Source organism: Equus asinus, chromosome 13 (assembly GCF_041296235.1).
Source record: "Equus asinus isolate D_3611 breed Donkey chromosome 13, EquAss-T2T_v2, whole genome shotgun sequence".
In the NCBI taxonomy this organism is placed as follows: domain Eukaryota; kingdom Metazoa; phylum Chordata; class Mammalia; order Perissodactyla; family Equidae; genus Equus; species Equus asinus.
This window is the reverse complement of record NC_091802.1, coordinates 37088785-37102848: the sequence shown is the minus strand read 5'-3', so window position 1 is coordinate 37102848 and position 14064 is coordinate 37088785. Positions and strand designations below refer to the sequence as shown.

General features: G+C 49.5%; 1 protein-coding gene across 4 annotated transcripts; it reads right to left on the bottom strand.

Annotated features, from left to right (window-relative positions):
* Nucleotides 1–10759: 10759 nt before the first annotated feature.
* GNGT2 (G protein subunit gamma transducin 2) lies at nt 10760–13860 on the bottom strand. Of its 4 annotated transcripts, XM_070483063.1 has the most exons (5): nt 13721–13860; nt 12730–12819; nt 12162–12248; nt 11933–12038; nt 10760–11492 (listed from the first exon to the last, which is right to left on the bottom strand). In XM_070483063.1, the coding sequence occupies exons 4-5, from the start codon at nt 12014–12016 to the stop codon at nt 11367–11369; spliced, it is 210 nt and encodes a 69-aa protein (XP_070339164.1). In that variant the 5' UTR covers nt 12017–12038; nt 12162–12248; nt 12730–12819; nt 13721–13860; the 3' UTR covers nt 10760–11366. The 4 variants fall into 4 exon arrangements, with proteins under 4 accessions (XP_070339164.1, XP_070339163.1, XP_070339165.1 ...); XM_070483062.1 differs by lacking the exon at nt 12162–12248 and having other exon boundaries at nt 12730–12839; nt 13721–13834; XM_070483064.1 differs by lacking the exons at nt 12162–12248; nt 12730–12819 and having other exon boundaries at nt 13721–13744.
* Nucleotides 13861–14064: the final 204 nt, after the last annotated feature.

Below are 14064 nucleotides of genomic sequence, written 5' to 3'. Positions count from 1 at the left end.
CAGCCCAGGGTTTTGCCAGTTCAGATCCTGGGCGCAGACATGGCACCACTCATCAGGTCATGTGGAGGCAGCATCCCACATGCCACAACTAGAAGGACTCACAACTAAATAAAATATACAACTATATACTGGGGCGATTTGGGAGAAAAAGCAGAAAAAAAAAAAGATTGGCAATGTTGTTAGCTCAGGTGCCAATCTAAAAAAAAAAAGATCTGAACAGACATTTCTCCGAAGAAGATATACAGATGGCCAACAGGCACATGAAAGGATGTTCAACATCATTAACTATCAGGGAAATGCAAATCAAAACCACAATGAGCCATCACCTCACTCCAGTCAGAATGGCTATAATTAACTAGACAGGAAACAGCAAGTGTTGGGGAGGATGTGGAGAGAAGGGAACTCTCACAGGCTGCTGGTGGGAGTGCAAACTGGTGCAGCCACCATGGGAAACAGTATGGAGATTCCTCAAAAAATTAAGAATAGATCTACCATACGATCCAGCTATTCCACTGCTGGGTATTTATCCAAAGAACATGAAAACACGAATGCGTAAAGATACATGCACCCCTATGTTCATTGCAGCATTATTCACAGTAGCCAAGACTTGGAAGCAACGTAAGTGCCCAAGAAGGATGGATAAAGAAGATGTGGTATATATACACAATGAAATACTATTTAGCCATAAGAAATGATGAAATCCGGTCATTTGTGACAACATGGATGGGCCTTGAGAGTATTATGTTAAGCGAAATAAGTCAGAGGGAGAAAGTCAAATACTATGATTATTATGATCTCACTCATAAGGAGAAGATAAAAACAACAACAATCACATAGAGATGGAGATTGGATTGGTGGTTACCAGAGGGGAAGCAGAGGGAGGAGGGCAAAAGGGGTGATCAGGCACACGTGTGTGGTGATGGATGGTAATTGGTCTTTGAGTGGTGACGAGGATGTAATCTACACAGGAATCAAAATAGAATGATGTACGCCTGAAATTTACAAACCAATGTTACTGCAATTTAAAAAAACCATATTATGACGTATTTACTATTCTGAATGTATATTTTCTCAACTGAAAAAGTGAGGAATTTGAGATCAAAAGTTTGTCCAGGGGCCACCCGGTGGTGCAGTGGTTGGGTTTATGCTACAGTTCCACAGCACAGGGTTCTCGGGTTCGAATTCTGGGTGCAGACACGCACACTGCTCCTCAAGCCACGCTCAGCAACAATCTTTCTCAAGCAAAAAGAGGAAGATTGGCAACAGATGTTAGCTCAGGGCCAATTTTCTTCACCAAAAAAACAAAGTTTGTCCAAAGAGAGGGAGTCAGGATGAAGATCCTTTACTCTGAGTCAGCTGAACCACATTTGGAGGATCAGATTCAATTCTAGGCATCACACAAAGACATCCAAAAATTTCATTCTGCTACTAACTGGCTGGATGCATAAGCATTTAAATGTTCTGAAATTGTAACAATGTGAGATGATGGATGTGTTAACTAAACTTACTGTAACCATTTCAAAATATATACTGTATATCAAATCACTATGTTGTACACCTTAAACATATACAATGTTATAGTCAATTATATCTCAATAAAGCTGGAAAAATTAAAAATATTCTGAGCCTTATCTATAAAAGGACAACAATGATGTCTTTTGCATGGCAGTGTTGTGAGAATTAGTAATATAACAAGCAAAATGTCCTTTTCTTTGCATCTGATCCACGATAGGCTCAATAATGGTAACTGCTAGACAGACAATCAGAATAGTGAAGATTACGGAAGCTCAGATTCTTGAGGAAAGAACACAAGTTTATTTATTTATTTTTTTGGAGGACGATTAGCCCTGAGCTAACTCCTGCCAATCTTCCTCTTTTTGCTGAGCAAGACTGGCCCTGAGCTCACATCCGTGCCCATCTTCCTCTACTTTATATGTGGGACGCCCACCACAGCATGGTGTGCCAAGTGGTGCCCAGTGTGCACCCGGGATCCGAACCGGCAAACCCCAGGCCGCCGAAGCGGAACGTGTGCACTTAACCCCTGTGCCACTGGGCCGGCCCCAGAACATATTTACATGGGGAGGAACACAAAACTCACAGGGTTGCAACAGAGGCAGAGAATGAGAACTTGTGGCTGGAAGTTAGAGGGGAAAATAGGAAGAACTTTCTATTTGAGTGTCCGTCAACAGAACAGGCTTGAGAAATTCTGAGTTTCTGATGCGTGGAGGTCTCCTGGGGGAGGGGGGGAGTTAAAGGTCTTTGTCACTTGGGGCTGTAGGAAGATTTCCACACTGAGGTGGAGATTGGGCTCTGTAATAGAAAAGTTGCCTTGCCTTCTGCTCTGAGGTTTGGTTCTGCTGTGAACCCTCGAGCTCACTCAGGACCTATACTCACCAGGACCTTTCTCACCATTTCTTCAATGGCTTTCATCGTTTTTTGTTTGTGTTTGTCCGTTTGCACCAAGACCCTCAGTAAGATGTCTGTTTTACATCACAAACCAGTACACATATACGCAAAACTGAAACAAACGTTTAAGAAACAATATTCACCTTTACTGCTGAAAAATAAATGAAAAGCAATAGGATATACTGGAGTATATGAAGAAGCCATTTGGTTTAAAACTAATTTGGCTTGACCTTGTTTTTCCAAAAGGGCCTGATGTGGCCCGTTGAGCAGGCATTGTACATGTGCTTTAAACGTTTACTATGTCCCACAGACAAAAATGACGCCCTGAAAGATAGGGATGTAACTCTCCCTTCCCCGCACCTCCGCCCATCGGCATTTCCTTAATAAGCATCTCTTCCTGGGAACTAAGGATTAATTACCGACCTGCTGTGCTCACCTTGTGACCATTGACCTGCTGACCACCAACCTGCTGTGCCAGCTAAGCATCTTGTGACAATTGTGAAAAGGGACATTCCTATCATATGTGATGTACACTCTTTGTTCCAAGATGGTACTTAACCACTCTGTACACCCCACTTCTTTGGCGCCCTTCTTTCCTTGGAGAAGGAAGGCCCAGGGCTATAGTCCTCAAACCTACTTCTTAATAAACTCACCCCAATTTTGATTTATAGATTGATTACGGATTATTTGCATTGACACCACATGTAAAAGTATGTGTATCTGATATTCTGTATTTTTTAAAAGTTGGTCTCAGGGGCCAGCCCAGTGGCACAGTGGTTAAGTTCACACGTTCCGCTTTAGCTGCCCGGCATTCGACTGTTCGGATCCTGGGTACAAATCTACACACTGTTTACCAAGCCATGCTGTGGCAGGTGTCCCACATATAAAGTAAAGGAAGATGGGCATGGATGTTAGCTCAGGGCCAGTCTTCCCCAGCAAAAAAGAGGAGGATTGGCAGCAGATGTTAGCTCAGGGCTAATATTCCTCAAAAAAATAAATAAATAAATAAAGTAAAAGTTGGTCACAATCTATTAAATTGATTCCATAACTCACGAATGGTTCTCACCCACAGTTAGTAAAACACTTATGAGCTCACTACCATCCCCCCGTGCTTCCTCTCCTAGCTCCAGCTTCTCTGAGACCCCCTCCACATTTCCTTCTCTTTCCATCCCCAGTAGCTCAGGGGAGAACGTCTCTCTCCTCCTCACCAACAGTCTGAGGAACCCTTTCCAATAGTTTTATTCCCATGAAGGGTCCCCAGAGGAGGGCATTTTCCAGAAGCTAGCACCTGCTGTATGTTGTCCCTAACCAGAGTCACCAGCAGAGGGCAGAGTGCCAAGACCACCAGGGAAGCCAGGTCTGTGCCTAGCCTGGTCTCTCCCTTGCGCTAGATTCCCAGGGTTGTCCGTTCATTATCTTCCTTGCTGATTCATTTGTACACGAGGCAACGTACGTGCAACACTTGTCACAATGCCTGGCACGCAGGAAGCCTGTAAATTAGAGAACACACACCATCATTTAACACCCATTTGTTGAGCACTTACTGGGTTCTAGGTGCTAGAGATACAAAAATAAAAGACTTGACCTCTCCCTCAAGGAGCTTGAAATCATTTTTTTTTTTTTAAAGATTTGCACCTGAGCTAACAACTGTGGCCAATCTTTTTTTTTCTCCCTGCTTTATCTCCCCCAAATCCCCCCTGGTACAGTTGCAGGTCCTTCTAGTTGTGGCAAATGGGACGCTGCCTCAACGTGGCCTGACGAGCGGTGCCATCTCCGCGCCCAGGATCTGAACCCTGGGCCGCTGCCCCGGAGCGCGCGGACTTAACCACTCGGCCACGGGGCCGGCCCCAAGGAGCTTGAAATCTTGACTGATCAATCAAAGACTGAAATAGAATGTAAAATGAAAAGTACTGGGCTCAGGCGTATACTTGGACACAAAGGTAAGTGAAATCCACCTGGGGAATGTGGAAAAAAAAGAAATTAAGACCCAAGCACAGAACAACACGTACATGCTACTATTTGTGTAAAAAAGGGAGGTTTGTGTGTATTGTTGGCTTGTATATGCCTAAAACACCTCTGAAAGGTGCCATGAGAACCAGGTGACATTGGTTTCTCCAGAGAGGAAATTAGGGGGAGAAAAGGAGAGAGGACTGTTCCCCCACTCCCTTCACACCACTTGAGTTCTGATCCACCTCATTCTGAATGGCTTGTTCCTTCAGTCACCAAGGAGAGAGTCGGGGAAAGCTTACAAGATGCTTAAACCTGGTTGTGACTGTAGGATAGCAGGGGCAGCATGATTAAGATGTCTCAAGCATGGCAGGAACCAGGGGAGGAGTTAAGAGAAGCTGACTGGAGCCCTGGGGGCAGGAGTGTGAGCAGTGGGAGAGCTGAGGTCCCCTGAGGTCAGCAGGGCCCCTTATGGTATAGGAAGGGCCTTGGTGCTAAACCCAGAAGTCATGACTTGGTCTTCCAGGGGGCAGAGAGTCAAGAAGAATTTTAAGCAAGGGAGCCACAGAGAAGACACTAGCAGTGAGGGGCGGCTGGATGGGGCCAGGTAGATGGGAAGTTCTGTGGGAGGCTGTTGAATCCCGGAGTGAGAGGTGGTGAGTCCCTAACTAAGCGCACGGCAGAGGGAGCAGAGGGACAAACAGATGAGGGCGTGAGAGATGGAGAAGGCAGAATCTGCAGGAATTCGCATCTGATTAGACGCGATGGGGGAAGTGGGCGGGGGAGAGGCAGCTTCCCGCTCTTCTTTGCTTCCCTCTCTCCTCTCCTGGCCTCCCTGGTTTCTGTTTCCTCCGCTCTGCTGCTGCAGACGATGAGTCACCCACGTCACTCATTTCCGTGGTCTGGTAGAGAATGGGAAAGTCAGAGGAACCAAGGGGACTTGGGAAACTACCCCGAGCTGCCCCTCTCCCCCAGCCTCTAACCCTCAGAAATGGTGGAGGAGGACAGGGGCCAGGATGCTGTGGGTGCTAGTTTGAACCGCACGTTAAACCCTGCTCCTGGATGAGCATCCTGCCTCCCTCACCAGGCCCGGGCCTCTGTCTCCCTCCTCAGGACCGGACACATGTAGGCCCAGTGCAAAATGAGAATGAGAGCCCTTGTTGAAAAGTTAAGAATTTCAAGACAGCGATAGCAGAGTGTTAAACCAAGCACAGGGCCCTTCTAAGCGGGAGGCTGTGTGTGACAGCACGGGTCCAACACACCCGTGAAGCTGGTCTTGTCCCCAGGCCTCAAGCTCAGGTAGGGAATTGGTGGGGGGTGGCAGAGGGCTCTAACTTTCCTAGAGGCCCAGAGGTCACGGTTGGGTAATTGTCCTCTGCCTAAGGCACCAAGATGCCAAGCAGACAAGACTCCATCCCCATTCCACTCCCTCCAGGCTGCAGGCGTGAGATCCAGAAGGCACAGGGGTCCGGGCACTGGGCTGCCTGATCCACTAGGAGGGTTTCGAGCTGCTGCCAGCCCCAGGAGCTGAGGCCAGATCAACCGGTCAGCCGTTGCCCTCCTGAGAATCCCATCCTGGGAGTGTCTGGTGAATGTGGAGTGTGGAAGGAAGGTGATACAGAATTGAAACTTGAAAATGACTCAGCTTGATGTTAGCTGACCGTGAAATCAGGAGTTGAGAGCACTGCCCCTCTCTTCCTGCCTTGCCCTCGTTTTACTGCTCAGGACCGTCAGAATTTCAATTATCCAGTCTTTGCTTGGCATCTTCACACTTCTGACCCTCCCTTCTCAGTTCTTTTCACGGCTCTTTTCTTCTACCCCAGCCAGAGATGCTGATGTTCTCCAAGTTCAATTTTTTTTTTTTTAGTAATACATTTTTTCTTCTTTTTTTTCTTTCTGCTTTTTTCTCCCCGAGTCCCTCCAGTATATAGTTGTATATTTTAGTTGTGGGTCCTTCTAGCTGTGGCATATGGGATGCTGCCTCAGCGTGGCCTGACGAGCGGTGCCATGTCCCCGCCCAGGATCCGAACCGGTGAAACCCTGGGCCACCGAAGCAGAGCACGCAAACTTAACCACTCGGCCATGGGGCCGGCCCCTCAAATTCTTTTTTTATTTTTTAAAAATTTTTCCTTCTTCTCCCCAAATCCCCCCAATACATAGCTATATATTTTAGTTGTGGGTCCTTCTAGTTGTGGCATGTGGGACACCACCTCAGCATGGCCCGATGAGAGGTGTTAGGTCCGCACCCAGGGTCTGAAAGGGCAAAACCCTGCGCTGCTGAAGCAGAGTGCGTGAACTTAACCACTCGGCCACAGGGCTGGCCCTCCAAGTTCAATTTTTGGCCTCCTCTCGTCTTGATCCTTGCAGCTGTCTTAAGCAGTCTCACCTACTTTTGTAGTACCAGCTACCACCAAGCAGTGATTCTCAGCAGGGCACAAGGGGACAGAGGGGGAGCCTGGGGGAATTATCTAGAATCTGCTACTGGGGAGGGCTTTCCAGCTGGTGACACCACCGTTCACTCAGTCATCCGAGATAGAAACGTGAGGTCATCCTTGATAGTTTCCTTGCCTTTCTGCCAACCTTCGATCAATCTCTAAGCCCTGAAAATTTTACTTCCTAATTATCCCTCGAATTCGTCACCTCCTCTCCCTTCTTCCTCCACTTCCCCAGTTCAGTCCCTAATCCCCCTGAGTGCCTGGAGCCCAGTGATTCCCCTCTCTCTGCGAACAGCCCTTCTCAGCATGGCCCCGAAAGTCAGGGGGAAAGGAAGTCCTTCCTCTCTGACTCCTGGGAAGCAATTAAGGTTCTGGTCAGATGATCGAGGTCTTAGAGTACAATTGAAGGACTGACGACAAGAAGGTCTGGGGAGGGCTCTGTGGCTGGTCTCCTTAGGATGAGCCAGAGACTGAAAATATTCAAGTGTCACGAGCAGGTTTACCAGAAGGCCAGCCCCTGCAGAAGAGGTTCTTTAGAACCCCGTAGATGGGATGACCACTGGGCTGACTAGGGCTCATGAAACAAGGCAGGAATAGAGGTTATGCATGTGGGAGAGCATGGGCTGCCCTTCATCCGGCCCAGCGCAGCTCCACCACTGCCCAATGAGCCAGCAACTGTGCCGACCCTGAGCCCCTCATACAGACCTCGAGGCAGCCAGCCAGTTCTCTGGTGGCAGGTCAACGGAGGGGACAGAGAGTTGTCCTCACTGGAATAGGCACTTATTTAGGAAGTGGATTTCTGTTCCTTGCCTGCCATGACTCTGCCAACGCTCCCATCTATGCGCTTATGGGATGTCTTCCAGCTGGCCGTGGTATCCCAGACCATGCTATCTCCAACCAAGAAGCAAAAAGAAGAAAGACACAAAGTGTAAGGCAGACCCTCGAACAGAAGGACAACATTGGTGGAAAAGCCAGGGAAATCTAAACAGAGTCTGGAGTTTAATTAATAGTATTGTGCAGACGTTAATTTCTCAGTTTTAGTAAAAGTACCATGTTTATGTAAGATGTTAACATTAGGGGAAGCTGGGTGAAGTGCATGTGGGAACTTTCTGTACTATCTTGGCAACTCTTCCGTAAATCTAAAATTATTTCAAAATGAAACTACTGAATTAAAAAAAAGAAGTAAGACAAGAGGCTAATGTCCATAAGATTTGCTGTCATCATGTGTCCATCATGTGGAAGCTGGTGGCTTTAGAGAGTGAAGGACTGGCCCGCTTTGGTGCCAGCTGGGAGACACCACGTTGCAAAGATGAGGTGCTGTCCGAAGGCTGCTGGGTGTGCCCTGAACCGAACCAGTAACGACAGACAGTGCTTTGCTTTCATGGCTAAACAATTCAAAGATCTATGAGATAGACGCGGGGATGGATGGCTCCGCTTACATCAGTCACTCACTCTCAGAACGATCATTCTCATCCTCTGACCTTGCTGAGGTGAAGATTCGGGCCGCAAGGAGGGAATGCTGCCACCGGGCGCAGAATAATAATTCCTTTGAAGTGGAAGCTGAGATCACCCTCAGCCATTTGAGGCTCCTTCTGGCACTAGGAAAACAGACAGGAAAGGGGGGGAGGGTGTTGGGCCAATGACTGATCTTGAGGCTCAGGGGTCCTAGGATTGTCACCACACCTCGGGGTGGCCAGGAAGAGTATGGGTGGAGCTGAGAGAACACCTGGGGCATCATGGCCTGAGTAAAGGGGTACAGAAGAAACTACTGCTCTACTCAGAGTCCCACTAAGGGTTCAAAATCCTTAGGAATAAAGGTCGGAGTCAACCCTCTGGACCAAGAACTCCAACCATGAGATTCTGCCTGAAGGTAGGAGAACAGCTCTCGGTAGGTGGAGGAAAGAAGCCATAGCCACATGGCCTATAGCCATATGACTGTGACCCCATCTGTTTTTCCTTTTTTACGGCTGGAGCCACATGGAATATTCACCCTTCCCCATTTAAAAAAATAAGAATTGTTGCATTTGAGGTTGGCCCGGTGGCGCAGCGGTTAAGTTCGCATGTTTTGCTTCGGTGGACCAGGGTTTGCTGGTTCGGATCCCGGGTGCGGACATGGCACCGCTTGGCAAAAGCCATGCTGTGGTAGGCATCCCACATATAAAGTAGAGGAAGATGGGCATGGATGTTAGCTCAGGGCCAGTCTTCCTCAGCAAAAACAGGAGGATTGGCAGTAGTTAGCTCAGGGCCAACCTTCCTCAAAAAAAAAAAAAAAGGAATTGTTATATTTAAATATTTTCTCTTTCTCATTCCTCTTCTTTGCCTTCCTTTGAGTGGAGTATATTGAGAGTGTCTGAATTTTTTCTAGGTTGCAGAATAGCGAAGTGGGGTCAGGATGGAATTGGGAAAGGAGTGGACACTCCCCAGGAGATCCTGGATTCTGACCCAGTGGCCCAAGACCTCACCAGTGGGAGCAAGACGTGCTCACAGCACAGCTGTGGCGCACTGGAGAGGGGTGCTCAGCGAGTCTGCTCCTCTATGTCAGGTCACTGTATTACGTGAGCTTTGTTGTTAGATCCTTGCTTTCAGTCCTTTCTAGCAATGCCCCAAACCAGAAACTTGGACGTCATCCGTGACACTTCCTGTCCCTCACCCATCACTCGATGAGATGTCAAGATCTGAAAACCTTATTCCCCAGGTCTCACCAGCCCACCTCTCCCTCTGGAGACTTATAGCCACTGCCCTAATTCACCTCTCCCCTGAGCTAACGATCGCCTCCTTAATTGTCTCTCTGCCTTTATTCTTTCCCCATTCCAATCTTACCAAAAGCCAATTTCTTTCTAAGTACAAACATTACCAACTCACTCCCAGACGATGAGGTTGTTTAGTGCAGCAAACAAGACCCCTCTGGTCACCTCCACCTCCACCTTTCCAGAGTATCCTAGGGACCGAGGCCTGTCTCTTGCCATTCCAACAACTCCAGCCTGACTGGTGTTTGCATTGAAACTCTGGTTCTTTCCTTTTTCTCATATCTATGCCTCTGTTTAGACTGTGCCTTCAATCAGATTTGCCATCCATCCACCCATTTACAACTTAACCCTTTAGGACTCAGTTCAGGACATCACCTCCTTCTAGAGACCTTTCCTGTCCCCTCTTCCAGGAGGCTATGCACTCATTCAGCTGGATTTCGTAGCCCTTCCACAGGTCCCCATCATACCCCACACAGACCTCTCTGAGGTTGCACTGCACACATTGTATCACAAGTGTCTGTCTGTGGCTCCTTTAGATAGTAATCACCTTGCTATCAAGGCCCAGGAATCAGTTCCCTTCTTCTTTTTTTTTTTTTCAGGAAGATAAGTCCTGAGCTAACATCTGCTGCAAATCCTCCTCTTTTTGCTGAAGAAGACTGGCCCTGAGCTAACATCCGTGCCCATCTTCCTCTACTTTATATGTGGGACGCCTACCACAGCATGGCGTGCCAAGCGGTGCCATGTCCGCACCCGGGATCCTAACCAGGGAACCCCGGGCCGCCAAAACAGAACGTGCGAACTTAACCACTGCACCACCAGGCTGGCCCCTCACTTCCCATCTTCGTTGTACTCCCGGCTCGGACCAGGATCCAGCCTCTCTTCTGCTAATCAAAGCCTGTCCCTCGGCTACTTAAATACATTCACAGGCTGAAGCTTATTGCCCTGAGGTGAAAAGGAAAGTTCTTAACTGAGCTCACAGAAGGTCCTTTAAGACTTGACCCTATCTCCCTCTCCAGCCCCATGTCTTACCACTCCCCTTTCTGCCCCTCCCCCACTGGTCTGCAGCCGTTACCACTGACCTTGGTCATGGCCCTCAAAGTCTGTCTGCTGTGTGCTCCTATACCACCCCTGACTTTCCTTTCCCCATAGCAGCACTCACTGATCTAATCGTAAACTCTTTGTTCCATGTCTTCTCTGCTAAATTCCATGAAAATAGGAGCCACGTTAGTCTTGCTCACTCTTTAATCTTTAGTGCCCAGCACATAATAGACCCTCAATAATAGTAAATAAATCATGACATCATGTCTTTACAAACTCTTTTTGTCATCAGGCCATCAGGGGTGATCTAAATGACTAGAAGGAGGACCACAGGGTGGGACATGAGACGGGAGCAAGGATTCCCCAACTCCGGCTCCCAACCCAAAGTACTCTGATGGCAATGCTTGTTCCTAGGAAGAGAGTGGAGGGGAAGGATGGGCGGGGTTGTAAGGAGGGGTGAATGTTGCCTAAGGACTGCCCTCTGGGGTCTCAGAATATTGCAGGCACCTCAGATCCCGCGACAGCAGGGGCCAACTGCTAAGCTGGGGAAGCTCAGAGTGTTTCCAAGTGTGGTCAGCACGGACCCAGCAGGCGGAGGAGACAATGGGAGAAAAGAGTTGAAAGCGGGATTGGGGAACGGATTCACAATGAACGCAGTCAGGTATCTTTACTCATTCTGTGACTAAGAGAGGGTGAAAATTCCTGGGTTCGCTGGGTGTCCCGGGACAGTTGGTGCCGGGTGAGGACTGGGGCTGAGGAGGGACAGACGTTGAGGTGAGGGCCACCGGCACCATCAGCTGATCACACAAGAGCCTTTCTCCTTGAAGGGATTCTTGTCCTCAGGGACGCCTTTGAGAAGTGGGTCATTTCCTGCTTCAGCCTCCACATATTCCTTGATTTCCTTTCCTGTCTTGGAAATCTGCGAGAAAGCAAAGTATGCTTCTAGCTCTTGTTTGTTGCTCAGGATCCATGCCTTGGTCAGTCCCAAGAAAACAGGCTTTGGGGCAGAGAGGAGAAAGATGAAAGGGACAGGCAAGTGGGAGAAGGATGTCAGTTCCTCGACCAGAACCACAGGGCCCAACTCTTACCTCCAAGGGCCACTTGGCCAGGCCCCGCCCAGAGACAGGGCTGGACACACAGAGCCCTCCAGCTCCCGGGTTCTCTCCTGTGCACCTCAGTGGGGTCAGACCCTGGCCTCTTCCCACATCCTACCCCATCCCAGAGACACCTCCTGCTCCTTCTACTGTCCTGGAGAGGTCCTACCACGCCATTGTCCATCTGTTCCTTCCTCGTGTCCTGGCTCCGTGAGGAACAGGAAGGGATAGAGAAGAGGGCCAGGGAAGGGGAGAGGAGGCCCACCGGAACCCTAGTGTTCTTCACTTCCTTCTTCAGCTGCTCCACCTCCATCTTCAACAGCTCCTTCTCACTGAGGTCCTGGGCCATCCTGCCCTGGAGACACCTGGTCCTGGAAAGGATTCCATGGCTGGGATTGCGAATCCCCTGGGCTCCCCCAGTTCCCTCCTCTGCACCCTCCACACCTCAACTTCTACCCTCTTCCCCACCACGTCCCGCAGTTCAGGCCCCTCACCGTTCACCATATATTCACTGCACCCCCCGCTTCAGGAGTCTAGGCTGATGGGCGAGGCATAGTCTTTGCCCCCGGATAAGGATCTGTCTACAGAGGAAACGGGAGTCAGCCCACGCAGAAGGGAGAGAAAAGGAGTCTCTTTCAGTGAGGAAGACTTGGGAAGCAAAGTTATTGTTGCACATGATGGACAGGTAGAAGTTTTCAGGAAACTCCAGGACCTATCAGGGGAGAGTGTATCCTAGCGGTTAAGAGAAGGGCTCTGGAGCCTGCCAGCCTCCAGTTCTGACCCCGGCTCTGCTGCCTCCACACTGTGTGGCCTTGAGTCTTAGTTTCCCCATCTGCAAAATGGGTGTAATACTAGTGCTCACCTCATACGATTATTGTAAGTACTAAGAAAATGCATATAAAATATTTTAATACCCTGCCTGGCACATAATGAACACTTAATACATTTATCATCATCTTCATCATCATCATCGCTACAGGGTTATCAGGAAGGCCTGCCGGTGCCTAACCTCAATAATCCCAAGACTAGATGCCAGCCCAGTGCAACCTCAGCCCCTCTCACCTGCCAAGAAAGAGCGTGCGCTTCAAGTCACTTCTCTCCGACTCAGACAAGATGTTGTTTGAGCCTCCCAGCTCCTCATCAGCTGAAAGTCTTTGGATAAAGCAGATGGTCTGGAAGCGCAAATCTCTGAGGCCTAAGCTGATCATAGGCTCAAGGGTCTAAGCCCATCCACCAGCCGGAGGCTCCAAGCCCTCACTGCCCGCAGACCAGACACCCTGCCCCCTGCCTCAGCCCCTCTCTTGTAGGGACCCCCTGGCTTACAGCTTATTTCCCCACTTCTCACCCTCCAGCCCTACCTGCTCCCCTGCCTCTGCCTGCTCTCCCAAGCTGCCCCTCCCCTACATCTGAGCCTGCTCTGAGGCTGGTCTTCCCAATGAGGCAAGTCCTAGACCAGCTTCTAACTTCCCGCACCCAAGAAGCCTGTGTCCCCGTTGGAGCCCCACAATTTCACCTTACAAGGTTCTCCCAGCTCAGTCTTGATTCACGCATTCAATAAAATTGCTCTCACTTAGGATGCTGGGCCAGTCAGCACTTGGGGCCATGGCCACCCCTAATGCCCGTGTCCATGCTTCTTTGCCTCCATGCCTCCCTCTGACCCCTGGGCACGGGTCTTCCTCAGCAGCCCCTGAGCACAGGGCCCACATCCAGAGCTTTCTCTTGGTCTCCTCCCAGGACCACCCAAGGGCTGTGCTGTTCAACAGATACTGAGCTCCTTTTCAGGCTGATGCCTGGCCAATGACAAGGGGACCCTCCTGAGGAGCAGATGTTAGGGGCCAATATGGTCAGCGAGGAATCTTTTTCTCCTGCCTCTAGGATAACCGACTGGGCAGTGGGAGGGGCAGAGAGGAGGCTCAGAGTCCATCCCAACTCCTCCTGCTCCAGGATCCAAGTCCCACTTGCAGCTGCGAGCCCTAAGAACTTAATATCAGGGCAGGACCCCAGAGGTCACCAAGCCCAAGTCCCCTGTTAATGCGGGAAAGAGAGCACATACCTCCTGGGGCCAGCTCAGTGCTCTCTCCACCGCTGCTTCCTAACACCAGCCAGTTAATCCGGAACTTGAACGTGGTGACTCTCAAAGCCAAGTCCTTCCTGTTGTCTAATCTGAGTCTCTCACGCTACACTTGGTCAATTCCATCTTGTGCTGCCTCCATCAGGCACAGAGCGTGTACACCAGATCTTCATGGCACGTAACCCTCCAGTGACTTGGTAACACTTCCCAGGGGATGTCTGGTTGTATCTTTCTGGTGTCCAACTTGAGTCCTCTCGCCGCTATGTCGGCTGTTTCCCATTATTGCTGGGCCGACACCCTATAGCCCCCCAGCATGACTGGTCTCC